At 40.4% G+C, this 19,254-nt stretch overlaps 1 protein-coding gene across 1 annotated transcript in view; it reads right to left on the bottom strand.

Moving 5' to 3' along the window:
* Positions 1–15,964: 15,964 nt before the first annotated feature.
* CUNH10orf53 (chromosome unknown C10orf53 homolog) overlaps positions 15,965–19,254 on the bottom strand; it is a 42,486-nt gene continuing 39,196 nt past the window's right edge. Inside the window, exons 2-3 of the mRNA XM_090279523.1 lie at positions 16,680–16,799; positions 15,965–16,029 (exon numbers count right to left, since the gene is read on the bottom strand). Of these exons, the coding sequence (XP_090135649.1) occupies positions 15,965–16,029; positions 16,680–16,799 (185 nt within the window). The remainder of the gene's footprint in view (positions 16,030–16,679; positions 16,800–19,254) is intronic.

The following is a 19,254-nucleotide window of genomic DNA, read 5'->3' as shown; positions in this document are numbered from 1 at the left end:
TGGAGACCATGACCCTGAGAGGGAACACCTGGAAAACTAATGAGTGTTCTACTGAAACCCTCCTCTGACACCTCCCCTAACATTCCCACCCGTGAGAAAGAGATAAAAGCCTCAAGAAAAAGGACGCAGAGTACAGCACTCTCTCTGGGGAGCAGCTCATGCCATTCCCTTTCCCCATTCTTTCTTCACTTCTTCCCCAATAGATGAGCACCTCCTAAATTCTAATGGTCCCCAAGACTTGCAATCAGGGGAGCAATGGGCAGTGGCAACTTGCCCCAGGCTAATGACCTGAACCTCTCACCAGTGTTGCCTTTTCTCTGACTTCCCAGTGAGCTAAGGCAGCCCAGCCTAGGCTTTCCTGTTGCTTTACCTATGTTAAACTCCTCCTGTTTTACTGTCCTAGCTTTAATAAATGTACCCTCATAGTCACCTGGACTCATTTTCTGAATCTTTTCTACATTAAGTCAAGAACTCATCCACTACCAGCTGGCCCTAGGCAGACTTGCTCAGGGCCAGGCCCTGTGTCTGCTAACAATAACAGTGCCATGAGGAAGGTCTTATTACTACCCCATTTTATAGATGAGAAAACAGAGAATTTGGAGGTTGAATAATTTTTCAGCCATACAGATTATAGTGGGGATGGAGTGGCTAGCATTTATACTCCAGCTCTGAATCTCCACTCTGAACTGTGCATATTGCATTGCTGAACAAGAAAACCTCCATAATTTCTTTCTTTCTCCCTTTCTCCCTCTCTCTCTCCCTCTTTCTTTCTTTTCTTTCTTTCTTTTTCTTTCTTTCTTTCTTTCTTTCTTTCTTTCTTTCTTTCTTTCTTTCTTTCTCTCTCTCTCTTTGTCTCTCTCTTTCTCTTTCTTGTTATGGACCATCCATCAAAGGACACATGCTTCTGTTAGGTAGAATAGATAGCAAATCAAAACAGGGAGGAGGAGGAAGACATGTCTCACCCACTAACTCAGCAGTCTGAGCCTAGTCTGATAAAACTGCCAGGTGTTCCAACATCACAAGAAACACCATGCTGACAGGGGAGGAAGGCAGTCCTTGACATTCTATGTATCATTCCCACTATCTGGGAAAGAAAGCATTTGAAACTGTGTATTCGTCCCAAGACCTGAAAGATGGAAAAGGGTCTGTAGTGCCCAAAGGAAGAAGCCCATAAAATAACCTTGGTTAAATGCCTACCTCTGGTCACTATCCATTTTACAAGGAAATCCCTAATGCTTACAGAAGGAGCCCATAAATAACTTTGGGTAACTGCCCCAACTTTAATTGACTGCCTCCTGTCATGTATCTGTTTTACATCAAGAGTAACAAATGGAATCCAGAGCAAGATAAGGATTTGGGCTAACTGACCATGGCACATACCTACATTTGGGTAGTCACATCCCACTGGGAAAGCTGGCACCACCTTTAACTGTCAATCAATATGTAACTTCACCCCATTCTGCTAAGTATGTAAGTCCTCAGAACAAAGGACCCACTCTCTTGGCTCTCTCTGGCTGCCTGGCCTCTGGGTGCCTGATCTCTGGCCGCCAGGCCTCAGGCCACCTTGGCTTGGATGTTTGCCACCCCGGCCTTTGGGTGCTCTTACTTTTGTCACCCTTTCCCTGCTTTGCCTATGCCTTTCATCCGCACCTTTGGTAGGCCCATTCTCTTCCATGAGAATGGACCACCAATAAACCCTGCTTGCATGCTAATAGACTTGCTGCTCTGTAATTCTTTACTGAGATGGCAAGAAGAACCTAGTTTCTGGAAATTTCTCCCATAACACTTCTATTTGAGCAATGCTTAAAGCATTTTCTCAAGCATATGTGTGTGCAATGTTTTCTTGTTCAGGAAAGGGACTCGGGTGCATATTAGCTGGAATCTTACAGCCCGTTGAAACATGTACTTTAAACAAACAAAAGTTCTATCTATGCTGTGACTGTGTATGCCAGAATGGGCATAACTCATGTTCTGAGCAAGTAAGCTGTCTGGAAAACAGTAACAACCATGATGACAATGAAGCAAATCAGGAAATGGGGCAATATTCCCAAGCATGTTACTATTACTGTCACTCCTTTCAAAAAAACCTCTAGAACATATATTTCTGTTCTTTTGCCAAAAGCCTTAACATGTTCTGACACCTTCCCTACATACATCAAGTGCACCTGAGTGTTCTCAGCCACCTCCATGGCCCTTATCTGTCAACACAGGACTTGTTATTACTGGTTCTTCACTTAATTTGGGTCGGAAAGGCAGACTGGGTTTGAGTCCTGACTCTGCCCCCAGACAACCTTGTGGCCAGGGGCAAGTTGCTTCACTCTCTGAAACAAACAAAACCAAAACAAACTCATAGAAACAGAGATCAAAAAGATGGTTAACTGAAGGGAGCGGGTAGAGGGATGGGTGAAAGGGGAAGGAGAATATAGTTAATAATATTGTGATAAGTTTTGTAGATTTAATTGTGATCCCCGACGTGCGAGTAATTCCAGCAAGCAGAAGTAATTCCAGAGACGATCGGGGGGGCCGCCGCATGCTCTGGCAAGTCAGCAGTGAGCATGAGACCCCACGTCCTTTTATTAGGATTTCAAAAGTTACAAAAAACAACAAGGGGAGGGGTGAGTTCTACAGCTAACAGTGAAGGAATTTCTTACAATGTATCATTGAAGTGTAAAACACAGCTAGGGTAATTCATGGCTTAGATAGCACCTATCAAGGATACAAAACAGACTGTCTAGTTCTCAAGGCCGGCTCCAATTAAGACTTTATTTACCAGGAGGCAGATGGAGTACTTAACAGACTTCTCTGTTCTCAGGATTCCATGACTCAGTGGCCTGTACAGCCTAGAGCCACAGGCGGAGACAAGGCCAGCTTATCTCCTGAGCCACAGGACACCTGGACGGAGGAGCATGTAAACATGCCTCTACCCAGAGATCTGAGTTCCTTCAACAAGTTTGCATGTTGACAAATGATTACTAGAATAAGTGGGGTGATCACATTGTAAGGTATAAAAAAATCGAATCACTATATTGCACACCTGAAACTAACATAACCAATATAAAATTGTATATGAACTATACTTAAATAAAAATAAATTAAAAAACACACTTTTGTTTTTTTAAATTTATTTAATTTATTTATTTTTAATTTGAATTTATTGGAGTGACATTGGTTAACAAAACCATACAGGTTGCAAGTGTACAACTCAACAAAACACCATCTGCACACTGCATTGTGTACTCATCACTCCAAGCAAAATGTCTTTCCATTCCCATTTTCCCATCCTTTGCCCACCTCCACTTACCCCACCCCTTTCCCTCTGGCTATAATCACACTGTTGTCTGTATCTATCTATCTATCTATCTATCTATCTATCTATCTATCTATCTATCTATCTATCATCTATCTGTCATCTATCTATCTACCTTTCTATTATCATCTGTATTTTTTTGCTTAATCCCTTTGCCTTTCTTCATCCAGTCCCCCCAAACCCCTCCCCTCTGAAAGCTGTCAGTCTGTTTCATGTATCCATACCTGTGTTTCTATTTTGTTCTTCAGGTAATTTTGTTCATTAGATTCTATAGACAAGTTAGATCATATGGTATTTGTCTTTCTCTGACTGGCTTATCACTTAGCATAATACTCTCCAGATTGATACATGCTGTCCCCAAGGTAGGATTCTATTTATTTATTTATTTATTTTTTTACAGCGGTGTCACATTCCATTGTGTAAATGTACCACAACTTTTAAAATCCACTCATCTAATGATGGGCTCTTGGGCAGCTTCCAGATCTTGGCTATTGTAAATAACATTGCTATGAACACAGAGGTGCATATATGCTTTCGAATTGTTGTTTTGTGGTTTTCTTTTTTTGTTGTTGTTGTTTTGTTTTGATATATTCCCAGAAGTGAGTTCACTGGTTCAAAAGACAGTCCTACTTTAAATTTTTGAGGAAACTCCATACTGTTTTCCACAGGGCTGCACCAGTCTGCATTCCTACCAACAGTGCATGAAGGCTCCCTTTTCTCCGCATCCTCACCAGCACTTGTTGTTTGTTAATTTATTAACAATGGCCATTCTGACAGCTGTGAGGTGTTAATTGTAATTTTAATTTGCATCTCTCTGAAAGCTAGTGACATTGAGCATTCTTTCATAAGCCCATGGGTCCTCTGTATGTTCTCCTTGGAGAAGTGTCTGTTTAGGTCCTTAGCCCATTTTTTAATTGGATTGTCTGTCTTCCTGGTATTGAGTAGTATTAGTTCTTTATATATATTGGAAATTAACCAAAAAATATAAAGAACTTATCAGAGGAAAACACTTTTTAAAATCTAACTACTGAGGTTTGTTAGCTCACAGGTTGTTGAGAACTCAACATACATGAAGAGAATGGTATAACATGTCCATGCTCAAAATAGATAACACAGTGAAGCCTTGAAGCCTGCAGTCCACTTTTGCCTGGAATTGAGATGAGGGCGAGGAATTTGCTGCCTGAGAAAATAGGAAAGTGTTTGCTTCTGAAGGGGGGGCAGGGAAGGAGGTCAAGTTCCTAGCGGAATGAGGAGGAAGGACTGTGCTAGGCCAGATAAGGCAGAGAAGAGACTTGGATGCCAGGAGCTCCAGGGACCTGCCTCCGCTCCTGTTTGAGAGGTGGGCTAGCACCCCCCACCCAGATCCTCTCAGTGGCTGATTTACTCTTTCATTTTTACAGAAAACCACTGAGATACTATTAGATATGTTGAAAACATTTTTCAAAAAAAGCAAAAATGTCTCTTTGCGAACAATTTCCAAGAAGGCACATGCTATTCAGATGCCATCAGGCTCCTTTGCTTTAGTGCTGTTCCATTGCTTGCTTGAGAAAGTACAGTAACCAACAAGTAGTTTCAGATATTTTCCATTGTGAATTGTGGTATTTAGCACACTTAACTCATCTAACCCATTTCCTCAGTGATTGAATCCTTAATGAATATTTAAATGACTGGAACATTTTATTTTTTAATATTATATTGTTATACTATTACAGTTGTTCCAATTTTCCCCCTTTGCCCTCCACCACCCAGCCCATCACCCACTTCCACAGTCATTCCTCACCCTATTGTCCACATCCATGGGTTGTTCATACATGTTTCTTACTAGTCCTTTCCCCTTCTTCCCACCCTTAGTCTCTTCCCACCTTCCCTATGATCGCTGTCAGTCTGTTCTTTGTTTCCATGCCTCTAGTTCTATTTAGCTCATTAGTTTATATTGTTCATTAGGTTCCTTTTAGGTGAGATCATATGGTACTTGTCTTTCACCACCTGGCTTATTTGACTTAGCATAATATTTTCCAGGTCCATCCATACTGTCACGAAAGGTAGGAGTTCCTTTTTTCTTTCTGCTGTGTATTATTCCATCGTGTAAATGTACCAGTTTTTTGATCCACTCATTTACTGATGGGCACTTAGGTTGCTTCCAGCACTTGGTTATTATAAATAGTGCTGCTATGAACATAGGGGTGCATAGGTTCTTTTGAATTGGTATTTCACAGTTCTTAGGGTATATTCTCAGCAGTGGAATCACTGGGTCAAAGACAGTCCCATTTTTAGTTTTTTGAGGAAATTCCATACTGTTTTCCATAATGGCTGCACCAGTCTGCATTCAACCATCAGGGCACTAGAGTTCCCTTTTTTTTCATTCTCACCAGCGTTTGTTGTTTGTTAATTTATTAATGATGGCCATTCTGACTGGTGTGAGGTGATATCTTATTGTGGTTTTAATTTGCCTTTCTCTGATGGGTAGTGATGTTGAATTCCTTTCATATGTCTATGGGAAATCTGTATGTTCTGCTTGGAAAAGTATCTTTTCAGGTCCTTTGTTCATTTTTTTCATTGGATTTTTTGTCATCCTGGTGTTGAGTCATATGAGTTCTTTATATATTTTGGAGATCAACCCTTGTTGGAAGTATCATTGGCAAATATGTCTTCCCATATGGTTGGTTCCTTTTTCATTTTGCTCATGTTTTCTTTAGCTGTGCAGAAGCTTTCTAACTTGATGTTGTCCCATTTGTTTATTTTTTCCTTTGTTTCCCTTGCCCTAGGAGATATATTGGCAAATATAACACTGCATGGGATATCTGAAATTTTACTACCTATGTTTTTTTCTAGGACTTTTATGGTATCACAACTTATAATTAAGTCTTTTATCCATTTTGAGTTTCTTCTGGTGTACGGTGTAAGTTGGTGGTCTTGATTCATTGTTTTCATGTACCAGTCCAGTTTTCCCAGCACCATTTACTAAAGAGACTATTTTTAATCCATAGTATGCTCCTGCCCACTTAGTAAAATATTAATTGACCATAGAGACATGGGTTTATTTCTGGGTTCTGGGTCCTGTTCCATGGACCCATGTGTTTGTTCTTTTGCCAGTACAAGACTGTTTTGATTACAATGGCCTTGTAATGTAGTTTAGTATCTGGTATTGTGATCCCTCCTACTTTGTGCTTCCTTTTCAAGATTACTGAGGCTATTTGGGATCTTTCTTGAATCCATATAAACTTTTTAAATATTTGTTCTAAATCTGGGAAATATGTCATTGGTATTTTCATAAGAATTACATTGAATCTATAAGTTGCTTTGGGTAGTATGGACATTTTAATGATGTTAATTCTTCCCATCCATGAACATGTTATATGCTTCCATTTATTGGTGTCTTCCTTAATTTATTTCTTCAGTGTTCTGTAGTTTTCTGAGTACAGGACTTTATCTTCTTGGTTAAGTTTATTCCTAGGTACTTTAATTTTCTTGTTGCTATAGTAAAAGGGGTTTCTTCCCTATATTCTGTTTCTGATACTTCATTGTTGGTGTACAAAAATGCCTTCAATTTCTGGATATTGACTTTGTATCTCACTCTTTTGCCAAATTCTCTTGTTAGGGTGAGTATTTTTTTGATGGAGTCTATATGGTTTTCTATGTACACTGTCATGTCATCTGCAAATAATGACAGTTTTACTTATTCCTTTCCAATTTGGATGGTTTTATTTCTTTTTCTGTCTGATCGCTGTGACTAGAACTTCCAAAACTATGTAGAATAGAAGTGAAGAAAGTGAACACCCTTGGCTTGTTCTTGATCTTAGGGGGAAAGCTTTTAGTTTTTGCCCATGAGTATGATGCTAGCTGTGGGTTTCTCATATATGGCCTTTATTATGTTGAGGTATGCTCCCCTATTCTCACATTGCTGATTGTTTTTATCATAAATGTGTGCTGTACATTATCAAATGCTTTTCAGCATCTATTGATATGATCATGTATTCTTTTACTTTCATTATGTTTATGTGGTGTATTATGTTTATTGATTTGTGAATATTATATCATCCTTGCATTCCTGGGATGATTCCCATTGATCATGGTATATGATCTTATTAATGTATTGCTGGATCCAGTTTGCTGATATTTCATTGAGAATTTTAGTATCTACATTCATCAGTGATATTGCCTATAGTTTTCTTTCTTTGTTCTGTCTTGACTTAAATAAATTATTTTAAAAATTGGTTTACATGATTATGGAGGCTGAAAAGTCCCACAATCTGCCATCTGTAAGCTGGAGACTCAGGACAGCAATGGTGTTGTTTCCAGTCTGGATGTGAAGACCTGAGAACCAGGAGAATCTATTGATGTTGTAAGTTCCAGTCTGAGTGTAGGAGATGACCAGTATCCCAGCTCAAAAAGAGTCAGGCAGAGAGAGAAAATCCTCCCTCACCCTGCCTCTTGTCTTCTTGAGGTACTGAACCAGTTGCACAAGGCTCACGCACATTGGGGAGAGCAATCTGTTTCCCTCAATCTGCAGGTTCAAACGTTAATCTCTTCCACAAACACCCTCATAGACACACCCAAGATAATGTTTAAGCAAAAGATGAGTAGTAAATCTATCAGTCAAGCTGACCGATAAAATTAACCTATACAACTTCCCACTTCTGACTAGTTCCAACCACTGTGAAGAGGGCCTGATAAGTGACTGGAAACATGAAGGCTAAGAAAGCTTTTGTCAGCCAGAGGACACTGTACAGACATTCCAGAAGGAGAAAGCAGCATGAGAATGGCAGAAAAAAGAAAGGTGTGGCTTCTGTTGAGAACTGTGAGAAATTTGGGGTAACTAGGTTGTGTGTGTGTAGAATAAGATCTAGGTCAGTGGTAGAACTTAAAAGAAATGTAAATCTGTGATAAATTTGGGGACCAATTGTAGCAGAGTAGTAGTTCGGAAATATACTTCTAAGTTTAAAATAAAAGTTCCTGGAAAAAGCAGTTCATAAAAAAATTTATAGCTGTTTTTCCTCATTCAACATATGCTGACATCAGTTCACTTAGCTGCAGGCTTATTCCCCTGGGGAGGGGCAGTACACCATCTCAATCTCCACAGACGCTGTCTGCAGATTGAACTGGACCAAAGTCAGATCCAGCCTCGGGGAGGTGTGCCCTCCCTCTCAACCATCCTCTGCTCTCGAGATTCACTACCCTTGGCTATAGTTGGCCTATTCTGCCAAGTGAGGAGGATTGATTTTTATCCACAATAAAGGACCTACTATTGTAAGTGCAGGTTTTTGATAGACATTTATAGAAAGGCAAATAATTTTCCTATATATAACCCAAATGCTACCTGGTTGTTCTGGGTTCATGGGTACAAATGAAAGATTAGCAACAAAAGTCCAAGTTTGTTCAGATACATCCTCCTGCATGGGTAAGGACAAGTCCATACCCTTCCATGTGCCCCTTTCTCTAGACAGCAGTGTGGGGAGAGATGTACCTCCATGATCTCCCACACTGTTATGGGTCTCTGGGAGGTTTTTGTCCACATTACCTGGAGTCATCTTAAGCAGGTTCCAGGGTCACTATCTTCTAAGGCCTCTGCTGCTGCTATGCTCTCCTTGTGGGTATAATTCCCTTCCCTCTTTTCCTTCCCTCCAGCCCAAGAGTAGATGTATGCCTTGAAGAAAAGTCCCTCAGTTTCAACGTTACAGTTCAGATGTCAAGAGCTTGCTGGAACCTCTGCAATCACTGGTCATACTCATGGGATACCAGCCACAGGACACATTGCAGCCTAACCCCCAACCTCCATGCTTTGGAGACCTTTTCTCTCACACCTTAGGGGGACTTATAAGCCCTCCTAAGCTCCTTGGAATACAGACCCAAAGACATGGGGCCCAGAGGGAAGAAACATTCCATCTCACCTGTCCAGGGATAGCCTTCCTAGCCTTGCCTGGGATGACTGAGGGAGGGCACCTTTATCCCCTTCATGGGGAAATCCCCACCTCTCCCTATAGTGATGTGGTCTTGCCATAACACCCCAAATGGCACTTTTCTCAGAGTGAGATGACCTACATGGTTGGAGTCAGCTGAAGCACATATTAAAATGCAGGTTCCTGGGTCCCAGCTCAGACTCATTAAATCAGAGCATGGGAATGGGGCCCAGAATCTGTCTACAAGAATCTGCAACATCAGTGTCTTCCTTGAAATCAGACGTTTTTGGTCTTAAATGTTATATATTGGGGACATCAGTAATACAGACTGGCCTGAGCTTCTCCCAACCTGTTATTCCTGTGTGAAGAGGGCATTGGGGCTTGCCATTCTTCTTTAGTCTTCTGGTTCTTAGCTTGACCTCTTGTGAAGAGCCACTCAAACAGGAACATACATTTTCTAAAAGGTTTGTAACCGTGCAGGTAAAGGCAGTCCAAAGCCTCACTTACAGAAGGACCATTCCTATCAGGAAATGTGATTTGGGAGACAGCTCTGCCTACAACTGCCCCCCTTGTACTTTATCACAGAGAACAATAAGCCTTGTTAGGGCTTGGCTTCCCAAATATCTTCATGTCACAGATCTGCAAACAGTTTTTATTTTTTATTTGCATAACCAAATGGTTGGGTCAACTGGTTTCACTAGGACAAAGAATAGTCAACACATACCAGCAGTGTAGGCAGGAGGGCTATGGCCATCATTAGAATATGACCTTGTCATTTATAGGGATAACTACATCCCCACCAAAGGTATAAGCAGGAGTGGCCCCAGGCACACAGGAACAGATGATTGTTCCACTAATGGGCCAGATGTGGTGGTTTTGTTTTGCTTTTTGTTTTGTGGTTTTGTTATTGTGTTTTTCAAAAACTTGAGCCGACATTATAAAACCAAAATTTCAAATAAAAATCCAGATATCTGGCCTTTTTTGGAAAAATTCAGAAGACTGATACAACCAGCTGTGTTTCCTCCTGCATGGCAGCAACATTCCTGGGTTCCTGCTATGCAAGGCCATCTAACCCTATTCTCCCGGTATCCCCACAACACCGGAGTCATTATGCTGTTTCCTTTTACCAGTTTAACATCACTCAGCCTGCCCTGTCCTGAGTCTGTGACCTCAGGGATGAGGAGACGATCTCTGGCCCACACAGAGGAGAATTCAGGTCACCCTCCTAAGTCAGAAGCTCACTCACAGCCAGACTGAAGGCCTGATCACACTGCTATCCAAATAATCACAAATAGACTCTTTTCCATGAAACATTCTTGCCGTTTGGGAAGAATATCTCTCTATGCCTATGCCAGCAATCTGGGCTAGCATTTTCTTGTCTTGCATCTGGATTTAGCCAACCGTGTGTTTTTCCTGGGAGCTTGATCCACAGGGTATATACCTGTTGTCACCTGAGCTGTTCTCCTTCATGATGCCCACAAAACCCGCAAGCTGGAGCTAATTGTCTGACACAAGTGCATTTGAGTACAAAGTCTCAGTATTACTTTGCTTGGGATATATGTCCACAGGCGTAGCTTTTGCTTCCAAGGGTATGTAGTGTCCCTTGGTGTCCTTTTCATTCCCCCAGTTTTCAATGTCCCAGCAGCTTACATTGGGAAATGATTTTTTTAAATATAGTTTTCTTGTATATATGGCCTTGTCACAAGTACTGTCTGTTAAAGTTTTTAAGGTGAACCCACTAAGAGAGCAGGTTATAGCTGGTGAGGCCTGAGTCAGCAAGCCCAGGGAGGCCCCTAAAAATCTCCATTGTTTTAAAATTTAAAAACGAGATGATAAAAACTTAGAGGTTCCAAATTCCATTTAAAAACTAATGAGTTATTCTAAAAAGACACTTTCTTTACATGTTCCAATAACAATAATATTGGCATCTTATAAAACTTAAAATTTGATTTAATTAAGCAGCATTTTAAAGAGGGTTAAAAGCTATCTGAATGTCTGTCTTTTGCCCTCAACTGGGAGCAAACTGCACTTCCTGTTTCTCTCCAGGGAGACTTGGGCAAGAAGACATAAGACAGAGGAAGGCAGAGGAGAAAGATGAGGGCACCTTTTTTTTAGACTAAAAAATGATCACATTTTCAAGGAGAAAGCTCTTCCTAATCTATGACAGAGAAGGGTTAGGTCATATAGACAGATGACCTCCATATTAAATTCAAGATTTATTTTTGGCTTACTTGATTTTATTTTAAATGTTTATTTGAAAAGTACCACCCCCATGCAAAGTAAAAATCAATTTGATCACTGAAAGCATTTATAGTATGGAAGAAATAAGGGTTCTGCAGGCATCCTCCCTTTACCCACTCCAACCACCTCTCCAAGCCACCACTCAGAGGTAACACTGTGACTTTTTCCAGTTATATGGATTTATATAAACATATTACTTAACTCTAATTTAAACTGGAACACCATGCCCTGGACACAGGCATCTCCCAGAACCTTTACGCACTCCAGTTTTTCTTAGAATCTGTGCAATCTCATCTCACCTGTCCTGCTTTGATCATGGAGGGAAAGAGAGCAGGTCCTGGTGGAAGTGAGAGGCTGCTCTGAGGGCACAAATACAGGCTGAGGGGGCTGTTCAGGAGAAGGGCAGGACAGCTGCCATGGGGAGTGCTTTTGCCAGTTCAACATTGATGTCCTAGAGTCCAAGGTGGGTTCACTATCTTTGGAGGTGAAGTTACCCCACCAAGTGCAGATAGAAAAGCTTGCAATTTTATTTTTCAGCAGAAAAAGTTTTGGCAGTGAAATTAGGAAGAAATTTCCTGATATAAGGTAGAATTCCTAGACAGTCACATGTAAGAAGCTCAACATAAAAATCTTAACTTAAAAAAAAAGATACAGTATTCCCTCACTTATTCCGAGTATTACATTCTAGACCCCCCCCCATGATAGATGAAAATCCGCAAAGTAGGAACCTTACATTTATTTTAGTATTTATATATATTTTAAGGCTTTATAAACCCTTCTCACACACTTATAAACTGTGCCCAGTCCTTATTAACCTTTCCCACTCCCTTATTATCCTCTTCCACACTTTTAAAAACACTACTTATGTTCTTAAACATATTCTACACTCTTAAACCTATGTAACTTTAACAACATAAGTATACAGTACTGCAAAATCCCACAATATATGAAAAATATGTGATAAATAATTAAATATAATATTTTTTAAAATCCTGCAATACAGTTAGGCCGTGATAAGTGAACCGCGATATAGAGAGGGACTACTATATATAATTGGGTACATACAACATGATCCCAATTGGTGAAATGAACCTCTACAAATGTTTATCTCTTTACACATATTCAGACAGACTAAGTAGAAAAACCCAAATTGAAATATACCAAAATGTTATTGAATTTATACTTTATTCTTACCTTGTTTTTCCAATTTACTGTAATAAAATGCATTTTTTTTGTAGTAAAGTGTTTATATGAAAACAAAGATAGAAGGCTCTATTGATAACTTACTGGTCTTTGAGAAAAAGATTAATTTTGGGGTTGCTGAAGATTTGTGAAAACTGGTACCAGACACAAGAAGGAAGATTTTTTTTTAGCCTTAGGTTCTCAGTAAGGATGATTAAATATTTCCAAACTCCTAAGTGATTCATCATCTCTGAGTGAAATCTGATAAATGATGTTCGAGCTGAAGATAACAATTATATACCCTATTTTATCATGTGTGAGACCTTGTACAAGTGTTTTCTTCAAGTCCTAGATGCCTTTCAAGTTTGGGGAGGGGGCAAGAGGTTTGAGGCTGCCTGCAGCAATGGAAAGGATAGGTCCCCAAGTACTGCCAGGGTGTAGGGTGGCCACTCTCCTGATGGGCACAAGCTCAGAGAAGCCACCTTGTAGAACTCTGAAAGCCCTTCTTTCAACACATGCCCAGTGTCTTCCACACATCTTTCTTCTCAAAGATGTGATGCTTTCTTACCATGACTTCACATTTAACATCATTAGATCAATATCTGCATTTCTCCTCCTTTTACTGTGTAGCTAAGAATAGGTGCTACAGTTTGGTGCATAGACCTGACAGTAAAAAGAGTATCATTTTGACATGGTTGGGTTTTACACTGACCATAACTAAAACCTTTATTTAACTTGATGTGGATGTCTTTGCCTCCAGAGGAACAGGCGAGCCACTCTATCCTTCTGCCCTGGCCTCTTTTGGACTCCCTTTTGAATAGCCTGTTGAACTGACCAATGTAAAATAAGCCAGATAATTTTCTTGTTTTAAAAAAGAATAACTGAAGATTTGACTTCAGGTAGTTGTCTTGGTATTTTAAATAGTATTCCATTGGGAACAAGAAATAAACCTGTAGGATTAGTTAGGTTTCCAAATACTGACATTAAACTTGGTTCAGATTTTCAAACGCCACTATTTTCCCTTCCACTCACCCCTTCCAGCCCATCTTTAATTTTACCTGTTTCTAGCTCTTTGCTAAGAAAAGAGTAGAATCTCAGATGTGTCTGGCAAAAGAATATGTGTTATTAATAAGAGATGGAGGACTTCCAGCCAAGATGGAGGTGTAGACAGACATGCTGTGTCTCCTTTCATAACTAAGAAGGAATACAACTACCTCAAAACTAGAAACAACCAAAGTTCCAGAAAATCAAAGTGCATGGAAGTCCAGCAAACAAAGATATAAAGAAGAAATACTCATCCAGACAGGTAGGAGGGGTGGAGCCAGGGCAGATAGGACTCAGTGTGGTGGCAACAGCAGTGGTGGCAGCGGCAGACCAGCAGAAAGTGCAGTCACATGTTTTAAAAAGTCAGGAGGGACACCTGGGGAGCATTCCCAGCTCTTCACTGGATATCGCAGTCCACAGTCCCAGCACCAGGGAAAATCAAGCCTCATTGCCTCTGACTATGCAGACTAGTAAGGGTTGGAGTGGAGGCAGAAACTGCAGATCTCAGCAGAGTCCACTTGTTTAAAGAGCCCCCATGGTCCTAGAACATCCTCAGACTGACCCACTCTGGGAACGATGGCCAGGGCAGCAGCTAGAGGGGTGCCAGTCTGGTGTGGAAGTGGAAAAGGTGCTTGGAAAAGGGGCGAGTTCTGGGCAGGCAGCATTGTTCCCTCTCAGACCCCTCCCCCACATACAGCGCCACAACATGGTGAAACAGGTCGCCCTGTACTGATGAATCCCTAAGGTTCTGCCCCTTACAACATAACAGGATCGACAGCCCCACCTGGGACACAGAGGCAAACAAACACAGGAGCTGGCCAGAATGACGAGACAGAGAAGTATGGCCCAAAAGGGAAACAGATCAGGTTCCAGTGGGAGAACTAAGCGATGAGGAGATAGCCAACCTAAAAGATGAGGAGATAGACAACCTAATAGATACAGAATTCAAAACATCGGTGATAAAGATGTTCACAGGCTTGACAGATATGCTTGAGTATGGAAAACGCATAAGAGAAGAAGTGAAGGCTATGCTAAGTGAAATGAAGGAAAATCCACACAAAAGCGATGGTGAAGGGAAGGAAACCAGGGTTCAAATCAATGATTTAGAACATAAGGAAGAAGAAAACAGTCAACCAGTGCAGAATGAGGAAGCAACAATTGAAAAAAATGAGGAAAACTTCCCAAATTTTGTGAAGGAGATGGACACAGGTCCCGGAAGCATGGAGGGTTCTGGGAGAGCTGGACCCAGAGGGGACCACTCCAGGATGCATGATGATTGAGATGCTAAAGGTAAAAGATAAAGACAGGGTCCCGGGAGCAGCAAGAGAGAGGCAGAAAGTTGCGTACAGTGGATTGCCTATAGGACTATCAGCTGATTTCTCAGAGGACACTTTGCAGGCAGGAAGGGACTGCCAAGCAGTATTCAATGTGATGAAAAGCAACCTACAACCAAGATTATTCTATCCAGCAAAGCTATCATTTGGAATGGAAGGGCAGATGAAATGCTTCCCAGACAAGGTGAAGCTATAGGAGTTCATCATCACCAAGCAATTATTATATGAAACGTCAAAGGGACTTAAGAAAAAGAAGATCAGAACTATGAATTTTAAAATGACACAAACTCACAACTATCAACAACTGAATCTAAAAAAGAAAAACAAAATCCAACTAAGCAGACCAGAATAGGAACAGAATCATAGGTATGGGAACCATCTGTAGGGTTATCAGCTGGGAGGGGGTAGGGGGAGAAATGATGAAATGGTGCAGGGACTAAGAAGCTAAATCAGTTGGCACAAAATAGACAGAGGGATGTTAAGAATAGTTTAGGAAAGGGTGAAGCCAAAAAACTTATATGCACGATGCATGGACATAAACTAAGGGGCGGTGGGGTTGCTAGAGGGAAGGAGGGTACTGGGCAGAAGAGAAAAAAGGGGGAAAAATTGGGACTACTGTAACAACATAATCAATAAAATATACTTAAAAAAAAAAAAGATAGAGCTTCGTTTTTAGATTGCATTTTATTATTGCCTTTAGCTAACCTTTACCTGATACTGGAGGTCTCTCCCTATGGGTTTAGATTAAAAGATAGTGCAAATGATGTAATTGTATTGTTTCTGTGGGCCTTGTTTCCTTGAAGTTGGGTGAGAAATCCTATCTTGTGTGGTTTGAAGGACAGACTAGCATTCCCTCCTTCTGACTGTAGAGCCTGGCCTGCGGCTCCTTGGTTTGTATCACTGAACCATGGAGGCAGTTGCTGTTCTTTTGACTTTAGATGCATGTTCCAACGAGGAGATCAGTAGGAATTTAGCACGGCTACCCTGGCCTGTTGACACAGAAGGTCTAGTTTACCATCACCTCCTAGGGAAATAAATAAAATAAATAAAATTGTCTTGTGGCTAGCTTTATATACAATTTAATGTCAATTAAGACACATGTCTGGCTTCTACTTGGAGAGTTTTTAAAGTGCACAGACATGCGAATGATTGACTAGCATTTAATAGAGTATTAGTGGATTGCAAAAACTTTACTTCTGAGCAGAGTGAGGTATGCCTGATGCCAGCCTGCTAGGCCAGCAGCTCACCAGGGCAAAGAAATCCTTAGCATGTTGCAGATGACACTATGTACTAATGGCATACCAACTTTGTTTTATGAAGCTATATGGGGTAATCAAATGAAACAAAAACTGTTTTGAAGGCAGCCAATAATAAAATATATTATTAAAATGTAAAACCTATTATTCCTAAATTTCTATCATATCATTTGGAGTCTAGAGTTGAAACTTCATTTTCTTTTTACCCCTTTTCTGTTCCCAGTGTTCTGGAGCATCAAATACTTTACTGTGCGTGGTTTAGGATGCGACCATTCACATGCCACAAGGCACAGGGCTTAAGTAAGAATTTAAGACTCAGAAAAAGACCCAGTTGGAATCTGGGCATGACACACTAACCATTTCAACTAGAAACTGAGGACACTTAGAAGAAAGCAAAATCCTGAATGGAAGAATTTACCAAATTCAAGGTCTTTGATGTTGCAGTGAAAGACAACTTCTTCATTCACCTTGAGTTCTACCACATTCCAGTATTCTATCTTCTCTAGAATGACCTTGTGCCCATCTTCAGCCAGCACAGCTGGAAAAGATAAAATTGGCTGTCAGTGACAGGGGGCAGACTATATTAACATAATATGCATGCAGATATTCTCATGGATGACAGCAGCTGGTCTGCTCTCCAGTTGCTCATGGTGGCAGTTCAACCACCCTCATGGGCACCTACCTGGTGCTGGCCCCCAATGTGCCCTCACCTTTGCTGAGAAGCTTAGCCAGAGGCCTAGTATTTCAAGATTGGTTGCAATTTGTTCCAGACTCATATGATCTGTGAAAACATAAGCTTTCTCTAAGAAGTGTTTTGAGTTTTTCTGGTAGAGACAATACTCAGTGTGGTAGGAAGTTTGTGAAATTAGGTAACTTTTTACCCTGCTGATAAAAATATAAATTGGTCACCTTTCTGGAGGGCAATTTGACATGAAAAAACACTTCAAAGCCTCAAAAATTAGAATTAAAAAATTATTCTAATCTTTGGCCTAGGAAATTACACTTATAAGAAAACTTTCTAAGGAAAAAAATCACAAATATAGGCAGATTTTTTGCAATAAGGTATTTTTATTCTGGAGAAGTTCTGGCCAAGATGGAGGCCTAGATAGACACGCTGCATCTTCTTCTACAACTAAGAAGGAATACAACTACCTCAAAACTAGAGACAACCAGAATTTCCAGAAAACAGAGTTGCCTGAAAGTCCAACAAAGATATAAAGAAGAAATACTCATCCAGAAAGGTGCAACAGCTCTACCTAAAAACAGAGGCAAACAAACACATGAGTCTGTCAAAATGAGGAGACAGAAAAGTACGGCCCAAAACAGGGAATGGATCAAGGTTCCAGTGGGAGAACTAAGCAATGAGGAGATAGCCAACCTAACAGACACAGAGTTCAAAACACTAGTGATGAAGATGCTCGTAGACTTGACAGATATGTTTAAGTATGGCAAACACATAAGGGAAGAAGTGAAGGCTATGCTAAATGAAACAAAGGAAAATCCACACAAAACCAATAGTGAATGGAAGGAAACCGGGGTTCAAATCAATTACTTGGAACATGAGGAAGAAAAAAATAGTCAACCAGTACAGAATGAGGAAACAAAAATTGAAAAAAAAATGAGGAGATGCTTAGGAACCTCTAGGACAACTTTAAACGTGCCAACATTCAAATCATAGAGATACCAGAAGGAGAAGAGGAAAAGCAAGAAATCGAAAGTTTATGTGAAAAAATAATGAAGGAAAACTTTCCAAATTTGGCAAAGGAAATGGACATTCAAGTCCAGGAAGCAGAGAGAGTCCCAACAAGCTAGACCCAAAGAGGACCACACCAAGACACATCATAATTAAAATTCCAAAGGTGAAAGATAAAGAAAGAATCTTAAAAGCAGCAAGAAAAAAGCAGAATTACCTACAAAGTGTTGCCTATAAGACTATCATCTGATTTCTCAAAAGAAATTTTGCAGGCTAGAAAGGACTGGCAAAGAGTATTCAAAAATGATGAAAAGCAAGGATATACAACCAAGATCACTCTATCCAGCAAAGCTATCACTTAGAATGAAAGGGTAGATAAAGTACTTCCGAGACAAGGTAAAGCTAAAGGAGTTCATCATCACCAAGCCATTATTATATAAAATGTTAAAGGAATCTTTTTAAGAAAAAGAAGATCAAAATTATGAATATTAAAATGACAACAAATAACTGCCAACAACTAAATCTAAAAAATAAAAACAAAATTCAACTAAGCAAACTAGAATAGCAACAGAATCACAGGTATGGGGATTATCTGGAGGGTTATCAGCTGGGAAAGGGAAGGGGGAGAAATGGGGAAATGGTGCAGGGACTAAGAAGCATAATTGGTAGGTACAAAATAGACAGGGGAAGTTAAGAATAAGAGGAAAGGGTGAAGTCAAGGAACTTGTATGCACGACCCATGAACATGAACTAAGGCGCAGTGGGATTGCTGGAGGGAAAGGGGCTGCTGGGAGGAAAGGGCAAAAAATTGGAACTACTGTATTAACATAATCAATAAAATATATTTAAGAAAAGAGATTTTTATTCTGTCATTTTATAATAGCAAAATATTGTGAATAACTTACCTGCTCAATAATAAGAGGGTGATCAAGTAAATAGTGGTATGTCCATATGATGAAATTTTATTTGGATATTTCAAAAAGTGTTTATAGACTTCCGGCCAAGATGGAGGCTTAGACGGACACGCTCGGTCTCCCTCTACAACTAGAGAGGAATACAACTACTTCAAAACAAAAGATAACTAGAAATTCCATAAAATAAAACTACACGGAAGCCCAACGTATGAAGTTATAAACCAGTGGCGCCCTTTGGGCAGGTAGGAAAAGCAAAAGTGGGTGTTGCTGTTTGCGGTCGCACCAGGGACAGAGGCAGGGAGAACAATCCTGGCTGCAGTCGAACCCCAGCAGCTTGCAACCCCAACGCTGGGGAAAGCAGCCACCACATCGCCTTGAACAGTGAG

The sequence above is a fragment of the Furipterus horrens genome, unplaced genomic scaffold (assembly GCF_987537825.1).
Source record: "Furipterus horrens unplaced genomic scaffold, mFurHor1.1.pri manual_scaffold_5, whole genome shotgun sequence".
Taxonomy (NCBI): domain Eukaryota; kingdom Metazoa; phylum Chordata; class Mammalia; order Chiroptera; family Furipteridae; genus Furipterus; species Furipterus horrens.
This window is presented reverse-complemented; position numbering and strand designations above follow the sequence as displayed.